Source organism: Artibeus jamaicensis, unplaced genomic scaffold (assembly GCF_021234435.1).
Source record: "Artibeus jamaicensis isolate MK-2021 breed Jamaican fruit bat unplaced genomic scaffold, CSHL_Jam_final contig_444, whole genome shotgun sequence".
NCBI classification, from domain to species: Eukaryota; Metazoa; Chordata; class Mammalia; order Chiroptera; family Phyllostomidae; genus Artibeus; species Artibeus jamaicensis.
Genome location: NW_026521831.1, coordinates 6,223,153 through 6,239,594, shown reverse-complemented (window position 1 = coordinate 6,239,594; position 16,442 = coordinate 6,223,153). Strand labels below are relative to the sequence as shown.

At 53.5% G+C, this 16,442-nt stretch overlaps 1 protein-coding gene across 1 annotated transcript; it reads left to right on the top strand.

The window, feature by feature from the left end:
* The first annotated feature begins 6,678 nt into the window (after positions 1–6,678).
* Positions 6,679–16,117, top strand: BDKRB1 (bradykinin receptor B1). The gene is made up of 2 exons (XM_037130342.2): positions 6,679–6,746; positions 14,650–16,117. Exon 2 carries the CDS (start codon positions 14,660–14,662, stop codon positions 15,716–15,718), a length of 1,059 nt encoding a protein of 352 aa, XP_036986237.2. The 5' UTR covers positions 6,679–6,746; positions 14,650–14,659; the 3' UTR covers positions 15,719–16,117.
* Positions 16,118–16,442: the final 325 nt, after the last annotated feature.

The window sequence follows — 16,442 nt, the reverse complement described above, 5'->3', positions numbered from 1 at the left end:
TGATGGCTGCTGCCGATTTGCAAAGCCACTTGGGTGCAGTCTCTGTGGTTCGGGAGGTGAGGTCTCTGCTCATCACCCCAGCCATGTGCTTCATTATTTCCTTGTTGCTCAACCCCTGAGCCTTTCACACAGGCTCACACAGCTGTGACCTCTGGCCAACCCTGGGAGGATGTGGGTGTCAGGGGTGAGAGCTGGGAGGTCATGGTGTAGCAAGAGTCAGGGTTGAAAGGTTAATGCTTTGTGGCTTGGGCTGAGGTTAAAGGGGCCCCATCATCACGTCTCGCCCTTTGCTGGGTTCATTTAGACTTGACCCTCCCAACCACTGAGGTGGCAACTGAGGCCCAGAGACAGAAGCACCCAAGGCAGAAGGGTGCCCCGGCAGCTGGCCTGCTCTCTGTGAGTTTGTGCCTTAACAGAGGGACACAGATTCTGTCCCTGAGAAAGCCCTCGGTTGCCTTTGTACACGCAGAGCTTCTGGGCCTGGGCCCCAGCCGTTTCCATCCCGATAAACGGCCTTTGCGTCCTCTGGGCCTTGGGAGCACTCACTTCCTGCACAGCCCCCTCCCCACACCTGGGGGCTGGCACCTCCGCCGAGACGCCTTGTGCAGACTTGAGCCCCATGCCACGAAGCCCGCTCTCCCACGCAGGCTGTCCCCGTGCAGCCACCTCTGCTGTTGGTTCGGAACACCTTCACCCCCCACAGGGAAGCGCCTGGCCATCAGCAGCCACTTCTCAGTCCTCCCTCCCCACCGCCTCCTTCTGTCTCTAGATTGGCCTGTTCTGGACATTTCCTGTAGGTGGAATCATGCAATCTGGCTTCTTTCATCTAGCTTATATCGAGATATAATATTTAACAGCAGGGAAAACTCTGGAGGCCAGGACTTGAGTCCCTACCAAGACACTTACTCATTGTGTGACCCTGGCCAACCACATGACTCATTTCCACCCCCCATCCCTGGCCTTTGGCCTCAGTTTCCTCCTCTGTAAAGTGGGCAGAGTTCACCACAGGTGTGCCTAGCTCACCTGGGGCTCATGTCTGTGGAGAGGGGGCTGCATTAACTCTCAAGGGCAACACCAAGGTGCCGGGGCTGCCCTGGGCTGGGGCCAGGGTCCTGTTTTATATCCCAGCTCTGCCGCTGCCTGGCTGCGGGGATTTGGACAAGGTCAGTTAGCGTCTCTCAGCTCCAGGTGTTTTGCCTATAAAATGAGGACCCAGGTGTTATGAAGTAAAGTGAGATAGAGGTGTTCTCGTGGGTGGAATACTGTTCCCTCCCCCCACATCCACACCCACATGGGACCTCAGGATGTGGCCTTATTTGGGGACATAATTAAGATGCAGTCATACTGGATCGGGGTGGACCCTAAATTCAACGACCAGGCTCCTTATTGGAGAAGGAGAGGGCAGACAGAGATGCAGAGAGCAGAGCTGGGGCGATGCTTCTACGAGCCCAGGGACAGTCGGGATCGCCCAGAGCCACCAGACGCCGGACGAGAGGTGGGGGCAGAGTCTCCCTCAGAGCCGCTGAGAGGGACCCACCTGCCGGCACCTCAAGTTTGGACTTCTGCCTCCTGGACTGGGAGGGAATAAATGCCCGTTGTTTTAAGCCGTCCCAGCTGCGGCGCTCTGAGACCAATGCAGTGCTTTACTCGTCCCGGCTCCCCTTGGAGGCAGCCCCTGGCCGTCTGAGCACATCTTTCGCCCCAACGGTGGAAGAGTGAGTCTGAGTCGATGTGCTCCTCGGGTCCCTGATGGCCACAGGGGCCAGCCTGTGACAGACGACTTCCCGAGAAGGAATAGAACGTGACACCTTACAGACTTCGGAGAGTTTTTCACCAGGAGGATGCTAGGCCTTTCCCAGGGTCACGGCGCGTTAGGGGCCAGCCCCAGTGCTCAGAGCGTGCACGCCCGAGGTCTGCCCATGCTGGTCTACGTGTCCCATCTCCAGTGACTCAGGACCAGGCTGCCTGTTTCTCTCCCCCTCCCCCAGGCCCCAGAGTCAGGCTGATTCGGGGAGTCTCAGATGAGGGTAGGAAGAGGCCACAGGGCCCAGCCGCTGGCTTTCAGACAGCCAATCACCATGCCCACGTAGTGGGGAAGCTTATAGGCCACCTGGAGAAATGGCTGGAGACCGAGCTCCGAGGCTCCTCTGGTCGCCACGCCCCAGGCCGAGCCACCCTGCGGGGCGCACTCAGTGGGCCAGCAACATGTGCCTGTTCCCTCTCTCCAGTCCTGGCCGGGACAGAGGACAGCCATGTCACCCCTCCCGTGCTGGCTCCCCACCAGCAGCCCAGTGGTTAAACCAGAGCTGATGCTGTGGGTGGCTGACCCCGGGCTGGCTGCCTCTCCCCATCATCGCCTGTGACCCCCAACTCTGCGAAGGCCAGGAAACTGAGGCTCCACGAGGGGGATATAGACAATGACCCAAGTTCACCCAGCTCACCCGTGAGGGAGCTGGGATCGAAACCCTGGCAAAGTGGCCCTGTGGCCCAGACCTGCCCACCGCGACTTCCAGACCAGACCATGAGATTCTGGCTTTGGAATCTTTAACAAAAGGTGAAAGGTGCCTTCGGCATCTTCGGATCCCCTGTGCTCAGGGTTTTGCAGCTCATGGAAAACGTCCTCTCTTGGGGACCAATGTGACCTGTGTTGAGTAGGATGCTCTGATGTCAACTCCACTTCAAACTCCTGGTTTCTAAGGACAGTAGCTTCAGTCCATGACCCCATTTTTTGCTGTCCACACAGGCCAGTCCAGCCTCTGGGCTGAAAAATGACAGGAGAGGTTTTTCCACAGGAGCACTCTCTGCCAGATTACACAAAGAAAGTCCACAAAACTGGGAAAAGCTACATCAACACCCACATACTCACCCCTCCTGTGAACATCTTTCCTTCCTGTGAACATCACCCTTCCTGTGAACGCACTTATCTGATCTTCGCAACAGCTCTCAATGGAGGCAGGGCCCTTCCCAGGTGAAAAAACTGGGGGTGGGAGCGTCCCCAGGACTGCCTGGCCCCCCATCTCTCTCCCGGGGCCTCTCACCGATGGGCTGGCTCCCCTCTCTGTACCACACTCTCCAGAAGGCCTCACTTTGGGCTAAAACTGTTTTTCCTTCCTGCACCAAACCGAGGGCTTTGGGGGGCACACCTGCCCTGCCCCCATACCCTGTTAGCTCACGACTTTCGTAAGAGGAGGGTCTGGTGAGCCCCCCTGCCTCGTCAAGAAAGCCTTCACCTCCCAAAGTGAGGCCAACGTGGGGACAGAGTTTCATGTGGATTTTTAGAAGGCCCTCCTGGTCTGCAAAACCCCGACCCAGCGGAGCTCTTTCTGCCCAGGGACCTGCATCAGGGCCCTTCTCTTAGTCTAAATGGTCATCGTCGCAGGCCAGGGCCACGCCCGCAGCTGCCCGATGCCCAGGACACACTCAAATTGGCAACAGCTGCCCTGTGGGTATGCAGGTGCCGGGGCTTTGCTGACCCTACATTTAGGATTTCGTTTTTGTCCCCCTCACATCCTGGCGCCTTACTCTTGCCCCTGCCATCCTGGCCCCCTTGCGTGTGCTCCTCTATGGTGGCATGGGCACACCTGGCTGCAGATGTTTGTGGCTCACCTGCCTGGTCACCAGAGCGTGAACAGCTCCGGGCTGGGCTCCGAGCCTTCTTCCCTGTCCCCTGGGCACCCGCACTCACCTGGCACCACGCAGGGCTCCGCCCAGGTCTGCAGAAGAGAGGGATGGATGCTCAGCCTGTGCTCACAGAGGGGCCGGGGCCATAGCGGGGCTTGTGTGATGGGTGGGTGTCAAGCGGTGGAGAGGAGCGGGGAGGTGAGTGTGGGTGTCTTAGGAGCCCAGGAGTCACCCCCTCCACCAGAGCAGGAGGCCCAGGGTGGAGGGCGGCTCAGAGCATCACAGCACAGCCGTGTCTATGGAGTCCAAGGGCTGGGCCTTTGTCCCGTGAAGTGACAAAGTCCTAGTGCTTCTGGAATGTTAATCTAGCACAAGGATAGACTGAAGGAAGGAAATCAGGAAGCAAGGAGATCGGGTGGCCGAGTTCTGTGGCAGACCGATCTGTGGCCACAGGTCTAGAACCTCGGAGAGAAAGGAGGGCATGAACCGAGGTGGAGGGGCGCTGGCGGGCCTGAACTGGAACATCATCTTCAGTCCTGGAGAGAAACGGTTGGCTTTGCTTTTCTTTCCTCCACCCAGAGGTGGAAGAGGCAGCGGCAAAGCCGTCACGTGCTGTACGGACTAGTGACAGACTTGAAGAGCCTCGGTGTGTGGATGCTATTGGTAGGACGTGCTGAAGGAGGGATACTGGAGTCTATCACCTCGAAGAACTTGCTGGATGTGACTAGAAAGGAGACCAGATGAAGTGACTACAGGCCGTAACAATTAGCAAAATGAAAAGTGACCCTGTATATCATGATGGGAATGGTGACCATGCGTCCCCAAGTTCTTCAAACTCCAGCTCACCTTGCTCTGAATGTGCATGGAGCAGGGTCTGGGGCCAGCCGTCCCTGGGAGATGGGGCTGCCATGGGGCTGCCTGGGGCTGCCTTGTTCGGCTCGCAGAACAAGCCCAGGGAAGGCGGGTCCGCCCTGCCCAGCTGGCCAGGCCCGCCCACGTTCCTGCCAGGCAGCCCTGGGTGCCCTGCCAGCCCAACGGCCGTCTCTGTGCTACAGTGTGCTCCTCACACGCTTTCCCCCAAGTCCCAGTGCCCGGGAGACTTCAGTCACTCTCAGCCACCCCTGCCTTCTCCATGCCGCAGGGACCCATTGTCCCCTATACACTTGAGATTCCTTCACCCTGCCCACTGTCCCCAGAATGAAGGCTCCCAGGCCCCCAGGGCCCACAGGCAGAGGAAGATCCTGTTCTCCCCCTGACCAAGGTCTGCTTCCCATTTCCCACCCCGGTGAGCAGCAGGGGGGCCTCCACGTGTTAATCATCTCCGTCACCTTCCATCCCACCCATGGGCGGGGCCCCCACGGCCCTGGCAAGGCTGCCACAGAGTCACTTCCTCATGGCCAGCTCACTCAGCCCCCCTAGGGGGTGTGTGGGGCCCTGACAGACAGTCCTGGCCACGTGGTCCTGCCTCACTCAGTCTGCCTCTCCTCTTGGACTGCCCTCCCCGAGAAGCAAAGCCCAGACCTCCGGGGCGTCTCCGTGGTGGACACGTGCTCGGGCAGGAAGACACCGCCTGGGAGTAGCACTTCCCAGAAGTCATCCAGTCCGAATGCTCACCAAAGGAGGAAAGCCAGCCACTTGCTGCAAAGGGCAGGGAGGCTGCCCGGCAAGACCCCCAGTCTACAGTCCTGATTAGGAAGTCTTGGGATCTGGAGACTTTCTCTGGTTAAGCTCCACCCTGAAGCACTAGCAGCACTCACCTAACATCTGCACCACTATGAAGCCCCAGGTCGCTCCCAACCTGCGGGGGCCTTCCGCAGAGGTGAATTCTGGTTTCCTCTCTAAACCACACATCTGCTACTGATCCCTGGAGTGTTTTATTTCTTCCCCTGCTTCCACAATTTTAAGGTGTCCATCAGCAGGAAGAAACTGCTAGAAAGTTGGAAAGTATAGTTTGTCACCCACGGAGGGGTCAGACAAGGGAAACACCTTGAAAAGGCCAGCTTCTGAGGACAAAGGGGACACTTTCTGCTCTGGCCATGTTCATTGAGTTTGTAGAGACATCGAGAGGCAGGACCAGGGTGTGGGGGGTGCTGAGGGGATGAGATTTGGGGCATCACCTTGCCAGAGCCTTGGTGTGGATGCGCTGTTTTGCATCTAGGGAGGGAACTTGAAACGTCTTACTCTTTGGAAGCAACGATGGGAAGAAGATGCAAGGATGTTTAAGGATCTCGAGGCCTGACTCTCAAAGAAAGCCAGAAAATGTCTTACTGTCTGGAGAGGGGCTCTTGAGGAGTTCACGCTGATGTATGCAGATGCAGCTGGAGCTCGGGCCTCGGAACTGCCAGGGAGGATTAGGAAAAAGCGAGTCTGATTTCACTCAACTCTGCCCAGTGCGTGCGTCAGACTTTCCCCAGCTCCCTGCTCATTTCACAGGGTCCGCACTGATGGATTCTTGGCAGCGTATCCTTCATGCCCGAAACTCCAATGGGGGCGCTGGAGTCAGCTCCCAAGAAAGCTGCTGAGGACCCCGCTGTAATCGGGCAAAGTCATCACTCACTGTCTGCCGATGCCCGAGGCTCAGGGGGACTCTGAGATGCCCAAACGGGTGTGGTTTTCGTTTTGACTTTTGCCCTTTTTAAGAGTTTTCAACTTATTTTCCAGTTACAGTGGGCACATACTATCACAGGTGTACAGCATTGTGATCAGATATTTTTATGTCTTACCAAGTGACGCCCTCCATCAGTGTGGTGGTCTTCTGGCACCATGCCCGGTCACTGCACTCTCCGTGACTATGTGCCCTGTGCCAAATGCGTTCTAAGGGCATGTTGGCCAAGGTGCCCTCCTTGGGGGGGGGGGGCCGTACCGCAGGCCTCCCCACCTGTTCGCAAGGTAAGGAGGGCCCATCTCTTACCAGCTCCGAAGAACAAAGCGGCTTTCCTCCCAACACCACAGCCTCCTTCCCCCTCTGGCAAGCCCTCCGATGACATCATCGGAGCAGAGGTTACATAAGTGAAGGCCACCCCGTTTCCGAGCGCTTCCCAGAAGAGAACGCTCCCCCAGAGGCAGCTCTCGCCTGTCAGCGAGCCCACTGGCTGGCCGGGCTAGTGCTTTCATTTTCTTCCTGAGTAAGTAAATGACCACCTTCCTTTTCTCCCACGAGACGAAAACATAAGAGGGGGCCCGTGTTTCTAAGAAAGAGAGAAAATAATCTTTCTTTTACAACTAAATATTGTCATAATTTGTGTGTGTTTTTAAATGTATTTCTAAGCGTAAAAACCCGCAGCTTTCTGTAAGTGTGTGTGTTGTGTGTTTTTAACATAATTCTAAGTCAGCCAAAGAGCTGCATGTTCTGTGCCCACTTTGGGTTTTGGTTGTTTTCCCAGCAGGCTGGGGGCCGGGCCGGGGGGCGGCGAGGGTTGGGAACGGCTTGTGGAGGTTGCGGCCGGGTCAGACGCAGCACGCAGAGCCCGAGCGCAGCCCCTCAGGACCGGTAGTCACCCCTGACAAATTCTGATGAACAAAAATCAGGTTTGTTTCCCCGGGATCGCTTACAAGGTTTCGTAAGGCTGACGGTTGGTCATTGGTGGGGTTATTATTTGAGGCTTGAAAATGGCGCGTTATTATGTTCCTGGGTGGACATTCTTTACCATCTGAGTCCGTACCCCAAAGGCCTCTAACCGTTCCCTCACGGTGGGCCTGGGGAATCAACCAGAAGAAAGCCCAGTTGTCTTCCAAGGGCCACATGCCAATGTTTAAAATGTGCAGAACTTGTAAAGTATCTCATGGAAATTCCAGAAGTGTCGTCTCTAGTAGACTTGCCCAATGCCACCTCTGAGATTTTCAAATAGGATCAAATAGTACTAATAACAGTAATAGCTGCTGTTTGCTGAATACCTACTATGTGCCAGGCAAACGTCAGAGCTAGAACTGAGAGAACCAGCGAAGGAAGATTCCCTCTCTCTGGCTAACTTTGCATAAACACAGGCAGATGCTGTGCTTACAAATGAGCCCAGTTGGAGCAGACACGCTGTGACCTCAGGGGCCAGGGACTCGGTGGGGTCCCGTGGGGCAGTGTCTGCTGAACCCACGGCACGGGGGCTGAAGCCAGACGTCTGCTGGCGGGAGCAGGCAGCAGTCCCTGATGCCCGGGGCAGGGGCGAGCTTTGCCCCCTGTGTGAGTTTTCTGCGGCCACTGTAACAAACGAGCATGAACTTAGTAGCTGAAAACAACCCAAAGTCATTATCGTACAGCTGGGCCGGTCAGAAGTTCAAAATCAGTCACTTTGGGCTACAATCAAGGTGTCAGCAGGGCTGCGCTCCTTCTGAGGATCAGGGAGGAACCGCTCCTTGCTCTTCCCAGCTTCTCCAGGCTGCTCCTGGTCCCTGGCTCCCGGCCCCTTCCCCCGTCTTCAGAGCCAGCTGTGCAGTATCCTCTGGTCTCTCTCCCACTCTGGCCCTCCCGCTGTCCTCTTTCAGGCATAAATGAAGTTCACTTTGGATTACGTTAAGCTCATCTCCTTAATAAGCTCATCTCCCCATCTCAAGATCCTTAGCTTCGTAGCACCTGCGAAGACCCTTTTGCCAAGTAAGGCAACAACGTATTTACAAGTCCCAGGGACTAGGATGTAGACATCTCTGGGGCCCTTATCCGGCCAACCCGTCAGCCCTGTGCCCCAAGGCCAGCCCTTTGGTCTGGTGGTGCCTGGGCAGCTCCTGCCTCTCACTGACCCTGGGGTCTCTTAGGAGGACACAGAGCCAGGCCCCTTCCACTGTCCACCAAGAGCCGTCCTCGCCTGCTCAGGTAAGCACACTTCAGAGGGGATGTGGGTCCCCTCCATGCGTGTTCAGGGATACCTGGGGAAGGGAGAGAAGTGAAGTAGATCACAGCCGTGGGCTTGCTCAGCCTCCATCATGAGTCCTCAGCCCTTTCTGGTGGCTCCTTCTTAAACTCCTGGTGGTTACAGCTCCAAGGCTGAGACAAAGGGGAATCGCAAGCACCAGGCCCTCCAGAGCCCAGCCTTCCAGAGGCCAGTGCCTTAGTGCCCTCGTGCGCTGGGCCCCAGGGCAGGGGAGGGGGCTTGGGGTACTTTCCACCCTCATGGTGGTCCACGTGGAGGAGACCTCACTCCTGCTCAGAGGGACCGGGACACTTGGTCATCGCTGTTATTACTACTGTAGCCAGTGCCACTGTTGATGAGGTGGCAGCTATTATCATGAAGCCTGGATTTGGTGGTTCACAGCCTGTGGGGGGCTGTATGCACATGAGCTCATTCAAGCCTTACTGCCACGCTTTGCAATAGCTGCCGCCATTCCCACCTCGCCACTGAGGACACTGAGCCTCAGAGAAGTCCCTGGACCTGCCCAGAATCACACAGTTTGGTGACCCCAGGACCAAAGCCCCGGTCCCCTGCCTCCAGGCTCGTTCTCTCTGTAGTCGCAGCAGGTCGTGTAAGAGAGACAGGGACCCTGAACTGGGCCAAGACACACAGCCGATGTCACGCAAACTTGGCCAAGTTATTGCTTTGTCTTTGTCTCAGTTTGCTTCTCTGTATAATGGGCATAAAGGTCTCGCCCTTCCTCCCAGGCACGTTGTCAGGCTCAGTTACCAAAAGCCCAGCACAGTCCTGGGCCCTCGGCATGTCACAGGTGTGGCCCGGGGTCAGATCTGGGCACCAGGGCCTGGCCCTCAGCCTCGGCGTGGTGGAAGGTTGGGACAGAGACACAGAGGTCCCCGGGCTTCCCTTGGCCCCGAGGGCAGCACAGGAAGGGGCGGCATGGAGCCCAGTGGCAGCCTCGGGAAGCAGCTTGTACAACCGCGTGCAGAACAACGGGGCTGCGGGCGGCCCGCTTCATGTCTGAGAAGGCGGGTGTGCGAGGCATGTGTGTTTCCTGTGGCTGCCCTGTCCGTCCCCACAGACTGAGGGCCTTAAAGCAACAAGTTGGGACTTCCGGCCAAGATGGAGGCATGGACACACTGCGCCTCCTTCCACAACCAAAAGAAGGACACCAACCATTTAAAAACAAAAAACAACCAGAACTGACAGAAAATCAAACTGTATGGAAGTCCAACAACCAAGGAGTTAAAGAAGACACAACTATTCAGACCAGTAGGAGGGGCAGAGATGGGCAGCAGGGCAGAGAGGACTTGTGGCCAAAGCAGCAGCAGGCAGACCCATCGAGGTGGTGGAATGTGGACCAGGCGGCCCATGTTCACATGCAGATAAACCCGGAGAAGCTGGGGAGAAGGACGGAGTACACAGCCCAGGACCCCAGCAGGGAAATAAAGCCTCAAAACCCCAGTGGGGGTGGAGGCAGCAGGAGAGACTCCCAGCCTCACAGAAGAGTTCGCTGGAGAGACACATAGGGTCCTAGAATGTACACAAGCCCACCCACCCAGGTACCAGCACCAGAAGGGCCCAGTTTGCTTGGGGGAAAGGGCAGAATGGACTGAGGTCCAACAAAGAGTGGGGCAAGCACCACTGTTCCCTCTCGGACCCCTGTCCCACATGCAGCATCACAACCCAGCCACCGGGTTGTCCCGCCCTGGTGAACACCTGAGGCTCCGCCACTCACCATATAACAGATATGTCAAGACAAAAAAAAGTGGCCCAAAGAAAAGAACAGATCAGAGCTCCAGAAAAATACAAATAAGTGACAAAGAGGTAGCCAACCTACAAATGCACAGTTCAAAGCACTGGTGATCAGGATGCTCACAGAAGTGGTTGAATTTGGTCACAAATTAGATGAAAAAATGAATGCTATGCTAAGTGAAATAAAGGAAAATGTACAGGAAACCAATAGTGATGGGAAGGAAACTGGGACTCAGATCAACCATTCTGAGCAGAAGGAAGAAAGAATATCCAGCCAGAAAAGAATGAAGAAACAAGAATTCAAAAAAATGAATGAGAGGTTTAGGAACCTCCAGGACATCTTTAAGCGTTCCAACATCCAAATTATAGGGGTACCAGAAGGGGAAGAGGAAGAGCAACAAGTGAAAAAGATATCTGAACAAATAATAAAGGAGAAGTTCCCCAATCTGGCAAAGGAAATAGACTTCCAGGAAATCCAGGAAGCTCAGAGAGTCCCAAAGAAGTTGGACCCAAGAAGGAACACACCAAGGCACATCAGCATTACATTAGCCAAGATTAAAATGAAGGAGAGAATCCTAGAAGCAGCAAGAGATAAGGGGACAGTCACTTACAAAGGAGTTCCCATCAGACTGTCAGCTGATTTCTCAAAAGAGACCTTACAGTCAAGAAGGGGCTGGAAAGAGGTATTCCAAGTCATGAAATCCAAAGACCTACAACCAAGATTGCTCTATCCAGCAAAGCTTTCATTTAGAATGGAAGGGCGGATAAAGTGTTTCTCAGATAAGGTCAAGTTCAAGGAGTTCATCATCACCAAGCCCTTACTATATGAGATGTTAAAGGGACTTACCTAAGAAAAGAAGATAAAAATATGAACAGTAAAATGACAGCTAACTCACAATTATTAACAACCACACCTAAAACAAAAGCAAACTAAGAGGACAGCTAGATCAGGAGCTGAACCATAGAAATGGAGATCACATGGAGGGTTAGCAAGAGGGGAGTGGGAGGAGGAGAAGGGGGGAGAAGGTACAGAAAATAAGTAGCATAGATGGTAGGTAGAAAATAGACAGGGGAGGGTAAGAATAGTAGGGGAAATAGAGAATCTAAAGAGCTTGAGACACGTGGTCGTAAACTAAAGGGGGGAATGTGGGTGAGAGGGAGTGCGCAGGGCAGAGGGGAGTGAAGGGGTGAAAATGGGACAACTCTAATAGCATAATCAATAAAATATATTTAAAAAACAGTAAGTTGGTTATATTATATTTAATAGAGTCACAAAGTAGTTTTAATCAAAATCTTTTTTCAAAAAATTGTTTTAAAAATATATATACATCAAATATATATATACATATACACACACACACATATTAAAGCAGAATAAAGCCTTTTCTTTCAGTTAATTAACTGGACATTGGAAATGCCACCAGCGAAGTGCTTGTGCCTGGCACATGTCCGTGAACCATAATTAGCTTCTTACACTTGTACCCGTCTCTGACACAGCCCGGGCACTTTCCCGAAGAGTGTCTCCATCTTTCACTGAGGTTTTATTATTTTGAATTGTTCCGTATAGTTGCTGAAATCCTTTTCTTCCAATTTTACAGTTATAAATTTAAATGAATGCCTTTGATTGATTCTTTTCTTGGACCAGCGTATATTTAATTAAGAAATGTTCCCTCCACACGGGCTGAGGTACCTGAAAAGCTCTGAGCAAGTTCTGACAAAAAGTTCTCAAGTCCGGTGCTTTGCATACAGGGTTCTGCAAATGTGGCAGCCAGATATTGTCACTGGCACCGCCTTAGTTCAGAGTTTCTGTCTGCACAAACATATTTCCCAGATTAAACTCTGTAAGTAAGCTGTAGTTATTCATAATCTTTTAATGCTTTGTCCAACTTAGCTGCTACAGATCATTGACTTTCTCGATTTTATCCTTTTTTCTGTATACAATATGAATTTATCCACCTGAAAAAATTCTTCCTACAACTTGAGCTATTCCAAAGCTCATCATAGAATTTTATTACAGGATTTTAAAATTAAATCTTGTGTGCTATTTGAGCTTTCATCACTTAATTTGCTCATTTTGTCCCTTGCTCTTTTAGCAAAAAAAAAAAAAAGCTTCATTATTTTCCACATAAAAGCTTTGATTTCAATTACTGTAATCTGCTAAAAGCTTTAAAAGTTGATGTTCTGGTAGTACATTTATTGAATAACTTGATTAAAGATTTCTAATTGATTTGGATCAAAACTCACCTATTTAGAGGTCTGCTTTAACAAGCAATTTAATGACAGTTTAGGGAACTTACACTAGCGTTCCCTAAAACTGACTGGTGACGGGCAGCCGAGAAAAAAAAACAGACGTTGAAGCTGTGCTTTTTCAAACTCGCCATTGACTACATCACAAAAGGTTTGAGGTTCAGTAACTACGTTTTAATGACGTTTTATAAACTTGGTCAACTGCAACCTCCATTTCAGTCGGTAGAAATCAAAACTTATTTATGTGCAATTACAAATTGGGTAAACCTGTTCCAAGTCTGTCTGTGTTTGTTCCATCCGTCTCTTAGTTTAAACTTTTTTAAAAGATTTTATTTATTTATTTTTAGAGAAGGGAAAGAAGAGAGAAAGACAAGGAGGGAAATGTCAGTGTGTGGTTGCCTCTGGTCCACCCCCTACCAGGGACCTGGCCCACAACCCAGGCATGTGCCCTGACTGGGAATCACACGAGCAACCCTTCAGTTTGCAGGCCGTTGCTCAATCCACTGAGCTGCACCAGCCCGGGCCCATCTGTCTCTTATTTTAGTAAGAACAGTGTTGTTACTGTAACACTGTGGCCACTAAAACATCTGTGTTTCATCATCACAAAATACAGCAACTTCATTTCCAGTGTGAGCAATTTTAACCAACTTTAGAATGCCATTTGCCAGAATGAACTTCGGAAATTTTGCTCTGATTCCACGCCCTGGATGAAAGAATTAGATCAGGGTCGGAACTGACGAATTTTCATAATTTGAAGAATATGAGGACACGGGTGCGAAAGTGGCACAGTTCAGGGTGTGCGTGGGCCTCACACGTGCGCATGTGTGAGCGTTTGGTCAGCGTTTCCGCGGTCACAAGTGCACAAGCTGAGTTGCGACCAAAAGGAGCTGAAGTAACCGAACCCGCAGTCAAGTGGTCGAGGTGAACAGTCACACTTCACACAGTGATGTACAGCAGCTTCTGCTGCGGCTCTGCAGGCCCAGTCGCCGTCTCAGGGCGACTCTTTCAAAACTACTAGCGTCTGCAAGAGCAGCTGGTGTCTGGGTTTCTGGTGGTCGGTGAGGTTGCCATGGCCCCCCCTAGCGGCACAGACATCAACGAACATTCTGTGCAAGTTCCATGTGCACCCTCGACGTTGAGAAACACAAGCTCATCGCTTAGGCACATTTTCGTTAAACCACCCGTCGGCAGTTTCATCCAGTCCTGGGGCTTCACAGACCAGCCGTGAGATTCCAGCTCCCAACTGTGCGCCGTTATCTCGACCTGGCCTCTGAAAACCTCCCTGTCTGGTTTACCAGGCGCCCACTGGACATCCCCACCCTATGTCCAGCAGGCCGCTCGGCCTTGATGTGTCCAAGTGAACTCCTGATCTCTCCCCATTCAAAAAAAGAAGAAAAAAACACCCTGCATCCTCACTCCATCATCTCCATTTCCGTTGATGAACTTGATATCTCCAGGGGCTCAGGCCAAAAGTCTTCTCCCTCACGACCAATATCGGACATAAAATTACGGTGGTACGCACTACCTTCAGACTAGATCTAGAATCCGATCCCATCTCACGCCTCTCCTGCTCACATATTTGCTCAGGAGGCATGTCTTTCCTGCCTCTCTCCAGGTCTGCATCCCTGTCTGGGGGGTGGGCACCTTCAGCCTGTCCTGCTGCCTGCCTCTCCAGCACCCGGCCAAGTGCCGGCGCAAAGCAGATGTTCATTAAGCGTTTGTTAGACTGTTAGTAATAATACCACGGTTATTAATAAGACTGATCGCTACTTTCCACTTAGTGCTTCCTCTATGCCAGTCAACCATGCCAAGTAGGATCCCATTAGCTTCGATTTTCAAAAAGAAAAATGAAAGTCAGTGGGTCTAAGTGGCCCACACCAAGTGGGGGGGGACAGTGCCAGGATTTGGACTCGTTTCAAAGCCCTGGTCCTGTCCTTCAAGGAGAAGTTGGTAAATTTTCCTCTAACGGAGCAGACGGTAAACATCCTCAGTTTTGCAGGCCTCACAGTCCCTGTCGCGACCACTCAGCCCCCACTGTTGTGACACACAAGTAGCTGAGGACAGTATGTCGATGAATGTGTGTGGCTGTGGCCATGAGACTTCATTTTCCAAAACCTGGGCTGACCAGATAGAGCCCGAGGGCGGTGCGTGGTGTCCCCCACATCAGTTAGCTCCATGCTGTTCGTTGCAGGTCACCGTGGATGGCACCCCAGACCCTCCTGGAGTCCCCGCCCTCCAACCAGAGCCGGCTGGCGCCTCCCAATGCCACATCCTGCAGCGAAGCTTGGGAAGCCTGGGACCTGCTGCAGGGCACGTTGCCGATGCTCGTCGTCGCCATCTGCCTCTGCGGCCTGCTGGGAAACCTCTTAGTGCTGTCGGTCTTCCTCCTGCCCCGGCGGCGTCTGAACGCAGCTGAAATCTACCTGGCCAACCTGGCGGCGGCGGACCTGGTCTTTGTCTTGGGCTTGCCCTTCTGGGCCCAGAACATCTGGAACCAATTCAACTGGCCCTTCGGGGCCGTGCTCTGCCGCGTCGTCAATGGCGTGATCAAGGCCAATCTGTTCATCAGCATCTTCCTGGTGGTGGCCATCAGCCAGGACCGCTACCGCGTGCTGGTGCACCCCATGGCCAGCCGGAGGCGGCGGCGGCGGCGGCTGGCCCGGGTCACCTGCGGGCTCATCTGGGTCTTGGGGGGTCTCCTGAGTGTCCCCACGTTCCTGCTCCGCTCCGTTGAAGTCGTCCCGGAACTGAACGTCTCGGCCTGCGTGCTGCTGCTCCCCCACCAGGCCTGGCACTTCGTGAGGATGGTGGAGCTGAACGTGCTGGGCTTCCTCCTGCCGCTGGCCGCCATCGTCTTCTTCAACTACCACATCCTGGCCTCCCTGCGAGGGCGGGCAGAGGTCAGGAGAACGAGTGGCGGGGGTCCCACGGAAGGCAAGACCACGGCCCTCATCCTCACGCTCGTGGCCGCCTTCCTGGTCTGCTGGGCCCCCTACCACTTCTTCGCCTTCCTGGAGTTTCTGTTCCAGATGCGGGCCGTCCAGGGCTGCTTTTGGGACCATCTCACCGACCTGGGCCTGCAGTGGTCCAACTTCCTCGCTTTCATCAACAGCTGCCTGAACCCGGTGATCTACGTCTTTGTGGGTCAGCTTTTCAGGACCAAGGTGTGGGAACTTTATAAACAATGCAGCACAAGGCGTCTTTCAGCCACGTCCTCGTCCCGCAGGAGAGAAATCTTCCAGTGTTTCTGGCGGAATTAAAACAGCCACGGCGAGCCAAGAGGCTTGGCTTCCTGATCCACTATTTCTGACGTCATAAATACTACTGTAGTGGGTGGACTCTGGCCCCCGAGATTGCCAGGACCCGCAGGCCCTGGAAGCTGTGAATGTTTTAATGGTAGCAGCGACTTTGCAGATGCAACTAAACTAAGGCTGTCAGATGGGGAGATGGTCCTGGATTATTGGGGTGGCCTGATGTCATCGCAAAGGCCCTTATAAAAGGGAAGCAGATCTGTCCGTCAGAGAAGGCGATGTCACAAGGGAGGCGAGGGGTTGGGGTAATGCAGAAAGGGGCCACGAGCCAGGGACCCCCTCTGGAGGCAGGAAAGGACAAGGGAACGGCTGCTCCCTGGGGCCCCCAGGAGGAACCGGCCCTGCTGACACCCCAACGCCAGCCCAGTGGGACTGATTCTGGGTGTCTGGCCTCCAGAAACACAAGAAAATAAATCTGTGCTGTTTGAAAGTCACCAAGTTTGTGCTAATTTGTTCCAGCAGCAGCAGGAAACTGACGCAAGTTTCCAGTAAGGATTTCTAGTTGCCCATCCACAATTTTCTAGGCTAACCGCTAGGAACACGGAGATGACGGAGACAGACAGCCCATCTGTGGGAGCTTACGTGGAGGGAAATAATGACGATGTAAAGAAGAGAACGAGCGATCGCTTGAGCACACCGCACAGCCGTGCCTTGAGCGTTCAGGGGGAGAGGG

Coding starts and splice junctions, on each gene's coding strand:
- BDKRB1 (XM_037130342.2), top strand. CDS start 14,660: ATGGCACCCCAGACCCTCCTGGAGTCCCCGCCCTCCAACCAGAGCCGG.